This window comes from Gadus chalcogrammus, chromosome 18 (genome assembly GCF_026213295.1).
Source record: "Gadus chalcogrammus isolate NIFS_2021 chromosome 18, NIFS_Gcha_1.0, whole genome shotgun sequence".
Classification (NCBI taxonomy): Eukaryota; Metazoa; Chordata; class Actinopteri; order Gadiformes; family Gadidae; genus Gadus; species Gadus chalcogrammus.
The window spans coordinates 11322153-11329652 of NC_079429.1; the positions used below are offsets into that span (position 1 = coordinate 11322153).

At 46.9% G+C, this 7500-nt stretch overlaps 1 protein-coding gene across 1 annotated transcript in view; it reads left to right on the forward strand.

The window, feature by feature from the left end:
* Positions 1 to 7500, forward strand: part of snx29 (sorting nexin 29) — a 110911-nt gene that overhangs the window by 69906 nt on the left and 33505 nt on the right. The window contains exon 18 of the mRNA XM_056577154.1: positions 1473 to 1554. Coding sequence (XP_056433129.1) covers positions 1473 to 1554 — 82 coding nt within the window. The remainder of the gene's footprint in view (positions 1 to 1472; positions 1555 to 7500) is intronic.

Consider the following 7500-nt stretch of genomic DNA (forward strand, 5'->3'; position numbering starts at 1 on the left):
TGTCTGTCTGTCTTTCACTCTATCTGTCTGTCTCTTTCTCTCTTAGGATCCGTATCTCAAAGTTTCATTCAAACTCCGGGCTTCATTTTGATTGGCTGATTGGCTGGGAGGCGAGACGCCTGATCCATGTTCCCCAGCTCCTCTAATCTCTCCCATCCTCTCTGGTTGATCAATTGCTTCTGTGGAGAAACCAATCCACGTCATTAACTGGCTTATCTTTTAAACGCCATCTTTCAATTTCTCCTCTCTGTCGAGCCTCTCTCCCCCTTTTTCTTTCTCTCTCTGTAACTATGCCCCCCCCACCCCCTCACCTCTCTCACTTTCACCAGTAACAAATCAGCACAGCTGCTTCCTGCCTTGTTCAATTTTAATTATGTGTGACCATGATCATCGCCAAAATATTGCACTTTCAAAATATGTAAATTACATTTTCCCTTAGCAATACATTGATCACCAGTTCAAACCAAATCCGATCAACATATTTGTATTAGTACTAGGGTTGAGCACCGAAACTCGGTTCAAGTAGGGCACCGGCTCCGACGTAAACGGTAGTAACGAGATCGAATAAGAACGCAAATTTCGGTGCCTCATAACGGTGCTTGACTTTTTTTCACGCCTGTATGCCGCCGTACCGGTGTATTTAATGACACAACGTTCGGAGCACTGCGCAACACTTTTTCAGGCGGGACCCTTTTCAATGTTGTGCTTCTAAACACGCATGGTACGACTCCGACTTTCTTTATAGGTCCATGACTGCGAGGCGTGGTACTTCAGGCCAACTGCTAAAAGAGTGTGTCTCCGCTTCAAACATATAAATCATAAAGCCTATCGACGCCTAGGCACGGACTTGTCAACACGCTGTCATCACTTACTTGATGTTGTTTTGATTGAAGAGTGGCAGGTTGTAGTGGGTGCGTGAGTGAATGAATGAAAGTTTGTGTGTGTGTGTGTGCGTGTGTTGTGTGCTCAATGGGAGCGTTAGAGCAGTGTTTACAAACCCTTGACGTCTAGGTATACTGTACCTCCAAATTTTCATGGACCACCTCATTTGCAAATGGTAAAATATGTATAAATACACATGCAGTGACTGAGCAAAGAATGGCATCAATGCTGGAGCAAAGCTCCGTTCATACAGAGTTACCAACGTTAGAAGGACATGGCCATTGGGAAACAGAGGGAAAACAAGGACTGCAGCAGTGTGTTTATTTGGCCAACACAAAACATCAAAGGAAAACGTACGCTACAATGCACGAAGCGAGGCGCTTTCGGAAATAACAACAAGCCTGATTACTTTATTTAATGAACAATATTTACACCATGTTTATTTTCAATGATCTATTTAATTATTTATACCACTGTAAACGTGTCTATTGTAAGGATTAGCGTCCCGTGTGCCGCCGGCGGTGGCCTGCGGTACCACAGTTTGCAGAACTCTGCTCCACTAGCCTGCGGTGTTCTGCTGTTTCCTCCAGGTCTCACCGGGCCCTCATCAACGTTTGGATCCCCTCCGTGTTCCTGCAGGGCCGATCCGCCAACGCCTACCACGTCTACCAGGTGAGGACCCCCCCAAAACCTAACCTTGTTCCAGGTGTTCACTTCTCGTGACGCATCACCCTGGAACAGGAGGCTCTGCATAAGCGTTTTTGGCAAAGGGAGAGAGGGGGCGGGACTTAAGGTCACATGGTATGGCGGCTAGAGAGAGGGAGGGACTTCCTGTAGACATCCTTGGTCTTTTGGGTGAATTTTTACTCCATGTTCAAATGATCTGGGTTTGTTTGATCTGGATTTTGGTTCAGGTCATATAATTTATTTACACCATCTAACTACTGGAAGCATAGCTGTATATCTATGTCTAAGAGCAACAAAGCATTTCTTCTGTGGGACCAAACAAGACTCTCATCCCCTTTAAGAGGAGCGCTGTCAATCCAAATGACCGCAAGCCTGATTGGTCCAACAGAACCAATGACTGCAACGGTCCCAGTGTTATTTCCATCGCCATCATTTCTATTGTTGGCCTGCACGTATCCATTGGCAACCACTGCAGTCAACATATTCCTTTTTTTCTCCACGACAGCGTTTTCACTGTTGTCATCATCAGGCTTTCTACCAATAAAACTCATGGATGCTAGGCTTTCTAAGAAGTCACATTCATCATGCTAATGCTATATATCTATTAGTAGTAGATGTACACTGTACAACGCCAGAGTGTGTGAGTGACTCACACAAACACGCAAGCACTCACACACACAGATGGGTATGCGCAATAGTACACTCATACTCGCACACACAGAAATACACACACACACACTTGCGTGCAAACACACATGCATATGCACCACACACATGCACACACGCACGCATAGACAAACCCGCATACACACCTACATGCACACGCACTATTTAGAGTGTTGTCAGCAGAGGACTGGGTGGATGGGGGTGGCGGTGTCCTTTAACACTCTGCGTTTCCATTGTCTTTGTGTCTGTCAGAGGAGAGAGAGGGAGAGAGAGAGAGAGAGAGAGAGAGAGGGAGAGAGGGAGAGAGAGAGAGAGAGAGAGGGAGAGAGAGAGGGAGAGAGCAGCACGGCCCCAGTGCCGCTGTTCCACGGTGTCTTTCACGTTAACGAGTAGACAGTCCCCTGAATCCTCCTCAGGGAGATGGAAACACACTCAAACTCACACACTCAAAGACACACATGCATATCAGACTCACAGACACATACTCACGCCCACGGACACACACACACAAACACATACGTATTCCTGCATTCAAAGTACAAGCACAAGCGTACCCACACGCGAGCAGCCGAGCCCACTTCACAATCTGTGGTTTGTAGGAGAGCAGAAGGCTCTTTATCGCTCTCTTATTCACTTGCTTATCACTGTTCACCGATCACTTCGTCTGAATGGGGCTGTGTATACAGGCTGTACTTGCATATCCTGCACCCACTGACTCACGTGCATGCTCTCTTTCTTCTCCATGTTTTCTCGTTGTTGCATGCGGTTCGGTCGAGATACGTCTGTGCTGTGGTGTGCGGTGGAGAGACACAGGGCCTTCAGGGAGCTTAATGGATGCTTTATGTCCTGTGGTGGTGGGCCCTGTCTCAGAATCGATATGACATCATGCTTTATATGTGATCATGAGGGTTCAATACAGACACTTTGACAGGTGTACGAAAAGGTAGGGATTTAGGATGCTACTTCTCTCCCCCTCTCTCTCTCTATCTCTCTCTCTCTCTGTCTCCCTCTGTCGTGCTCTCCATCTCGCTCTGTCACTGTCTCTCTCTCGCTTAGTTTATCTCTGTCCCTCTCTCTGTCACTGTCACTGTCTCTGTCTCTTGCTCTTTTTTTCTCCCTCATTCTTTTTCTCCCTCTCGTTCACGCTCACTCTCTTTCTCCCTCTCTCTCTCTCTCTCTCCCTCTCCCTCTCCCTCTCCCTCTCCCTCTCCCTCTCCCTCTCCCTCTCTCTCTCTCTCTCTCTCTCTCTCTCTCTCTCTCGCTTATGTAGCTGCAGAACAACAGACACAATTCGTTTGATGTTTTTGTCTTTGTCATTTTGTCCCTTCTTTCGGTCCTTCCTATCCTCCGCTGATCGTCTGATCTTTCTCTCCCTTTCCTCCTCTTCATTCATCTATATTCACGCCCCAACCCCTGCCCCAACGCTGTGTTTCACCTGAGTTGACCAGCCTCTATCCCTTTGTCACCCTCCTGGCCACTCCCTCCCTATCGCTGCTCTCTTGATTAAATCATAATGAGAGAATTATACCCTCTTCCTCTCCTGCCTTTCTAGCAGACTACCAACCAAAGAAGCTACTGTGTGGAATAGATTGAACAAATTTGTACCCTGACGGAGACTGTGGATTTTGTTGGGGGAAGCAGGGAGTCTTCTGGGTGGGCTGTGTGTGTGTGTGTGTGTGTGTGTGTGTGTGTGTGTGTGTGTGTGTGTGTGTGTGTGTGTGTGTGTGTGTGTGTGTGTGTGTGTGTGTGTGTGTGTGTGTGTGTGTGTGTGTGTGTGTGTGTGTGTGTGTACAAATATGTGTTGGCTTTTTTTCCCCTTGGTTTTTATCTTCTTGAATCTAATTTGGTGGTTTTGTGTCACCTGCCGGTGAAACAGCAATATATTTCTAGTTATTTCTTTTCCCTCTCTTGTTGTCGTAGATAAATGACATGGCCCGGAGGCTTTTAGTGTTCTTATAATGGTTTGATGTGTTTTCTGCTCTGTGTTCCTCTCACTGGTTGTGCCCCACAACCTCTAGTCTTATTGGAGACGGACGCACTGGGTATAAAAAACAAAGAAAGTAATATAGAAAGAACAAGTAAAGTATAAACAATTAGACTGGAGTAGGACTTTTAGCCCAGCATCCTAGCAGAAAATGCTGTCTATTCCATTGAGAGTTTTAATTGAAACTGTTGGTTCAGGAGTTGGTTCTGTTCTGGTTCTGTCAGCTTCGAGCACAAGTATCGAGCGCTGGGACCATGCAAAGTTCCTTCAGCTCCGTCTTCTCGTCCCCGTAGCCTGAGCTGCTCATTAGGTTCGCCATAACCTTTTAATTATCATCATGAAACGGGGCGTCATTTCATTCCACAGTTTGATACACTTCCCACTCGGGGGGCCGTCCTGGCAGTTCCTCCCCTTGCTGCGGCGCCTCAGAGTAGGTTCTGCCCAGGGCTTCTGGGAGGCGGATAAGACTGGGTCTGGCCGTCTCTTGTTCAGACCGCCCCTCCGACTCTCCCCTGGTGCTGTTTGATGGATTCACCCGTCCCAGTCTAGGACATACTTACCGTACGCCACCTTCACCTCAATCAAGAGGTGTTTGAAAGGCACTGTTTGTTCTCCCAGCCGTCAGACTGGAGCACTCCTCTGTACTCCGTACTCCGTACGAGCAGTAACTAGTCGAAGTCTTGGCTCCACAGGAAGTCTCGTATATTTCAGGATCTTGTCAGACTTGAAAGAGCTCCTGAAGAGATCTTTTGTGGAGGCTCTGTTCATACCCATGTCATGTTATCCATTCTATATATTGTACCACGGCATTGTTGAGTACTTGATTCTGATTAGTCTATAACATTCCGAGGATGTGCGTTATTTTTCTTATTTTTCAATAAGGGTACACCTCTGCACTTCTAATCAATGCGCTACAAATCGAACATCTACTAAAACTATAATAATATTGGAACTAAAACTCTAATGTTATAAGTGAAAGTAGTTCCCATCTAATCATTGTTAGTAGATATGGTATGAGCGAAATAACCCAATTCAGGGTGGGATGCAGTCGAGGCAAAGACAAGGTTGCCACTTACCATCGTAGTAAATGATATTCCAATAATGGTTTATTCCTTACTCCTCCTATTCACCTGTAGAATGATCTGGTGTTTCTTTCCTATTCCGTCCACTACATCCTTACCCGAACCTTACTGCTCTTCCGTAGCCCACATTCAAACTATTTGAATACGTGTCGAAAGCTGGAATATTCTGCTAGTTGTTTGTTAGATAGTTGTTCAAATCTAAATTCAGTATCCAAATGAAATTAAAACAAACGCACAGTTGTCGTGTTTTTACTTTAATGGAGATCCCTCCCTCAAACTAGCGCTGGTGTGATTTAGGGTGAATAACGCTAATCCTGCCATGCAATTTGACTAAGACTTTGCTTAATGTTTAACTGCCTTATTTGTAGGCTACTTTCATACCATGGAAGCATACTCGGACCAATGAGAGTATCCGAAACCCACTGGCATCGGGGCCACCTTCCTACCTGGAATTCTGGTTTTGCTTTTTTGCATTATTCAAATTACACTCTGATTGGATTTATAAAACCCGATCCTGCAGCAGTGGAATCAGCTCGGCTCCAATTCAGGCAGAGAAAGATACGTAGTATGAATTTTTTGTAACAGGCGAATATTGGATAATAAAATAATAATTTAAAAAATATTCTTAGCTTGAATTTATGTATTCGGGCCAGCCCTAGTTGCAGTTGTCAAATTATGAATGAGCTAACATATCCCGAAAATAAAATGTTGATTGGTTAAAAGATTAAATATCTTGTTTTCAAATTGAATACCAGGCAGAAAATGAGGTTAGGATTCTATGCAGCAACCGCCGGTAGATTTAAGTGCTTGAGTTCAGAAGCGCCCCAAGTCCCCCCCTGCCTTCGTTAAGTGTTGCTGGTGGGTTGTGCTGGAGCTGCATTCTGATTCATTCCCAGCAACGACAGTCGCTCACATGAGATCTCTCCGGCTGCTGGTCTGTACAGTTAGACACACTCTTAAAAAAAAAACTAAAACCTGTTCCTCTGCTCAGCACTTCCATTCATACCCACCTGCATTGTAAGCAGAAGCCGGGCTGGGAAATATATATGTTTAGCAGAAAACACCCCGCAGGAGAAGCACACAATGGAAAGGCATCTATATTCATTTCCGACTTCTGATTTGCAGCACATGTCATCTTCCCCATCTTGGTTTTTGTTGTTTGTGTTTGTGCACGGTTCTAAGTCTCCCTTCCCATTACGCCCCCCTTCTCATTGAATTTCTTTCGAGTGTGTGTGTGTGTGTGTGTGTGTGTGTGTGTGTGTGTGTGTGTGTGTGTGTGTGTGTGTGTGTGTGTGTGTGTGTGTGTGTGTGTGTGTGTGTGTGTGAGAGAGTGTGTCGTATGTAAAAAAGAAAACAGCCCCCCTCCCCGTCCCCTTCCCCTTCCTCCCCCCTCGAGTGCCGATAAATCCATCCTAATGTTTACAGTCTCGCTTTAATGTATGTACTGTGCAGTGCTAATGAGCGGAGCAGATTGTGTGTTCGAGACTCCCTTTCAGAGGAGGGGCGAGCAAGATAGGAAGCCAGCCAGCGAGAGAGTGCCACGAGAGTGGCCAAGATTTTCCAATTATCAGCGGTTACGTAAGCTACCTTTTCTAGCTTCCGCTCTCCCCCCCCCCCACGACCCCCTTTTATATGCACCGTCTGAGGCGCATAAATCAGCCGCTTAACGAATAATTGAGACGTCCTCGTTGACACGGCGTTCCCGGGCGTGCGCGCGGCTCTCTCGCCGTGGCGGGGCTGAGCGGTGCGTGGGGAAACGTGCCGTGGGCTTCTCGTTAATACCCGCCATTACCGGGTTCACTCGTACCGGGCTGACCCGGAGCGCAGCCTGCTGCTGAGACGCATGCGGGCCGGTACTGCGACGTTTGCAGGACGGGATGAACCACATCCTGAACCGGCTATGGTGATGAGAAGGCTGTGCACCCCCCCCGCCCCACACGCATTGGTGTGCTCGTGTGTCATGTGTGTGCGTGTGTGTGTGTTGCCAGCAGAAGCATGCGTATGCATATCCTACTGTCATAATGAATGTCCTAATTAGACTGAGCGGATAATGATTGTGTGCGTGTCTGTGTGTGAGAGAGGGAGTGTATATGGTTATGGTAATAAGTGGATGTGGGGGGGGGGGGGGGGGGGAGGAGTGGGAGACGGGTGGGGGGGGGGGGTGGAAGGAGATAACCATTAAGTTGACGGTGGCGGTGA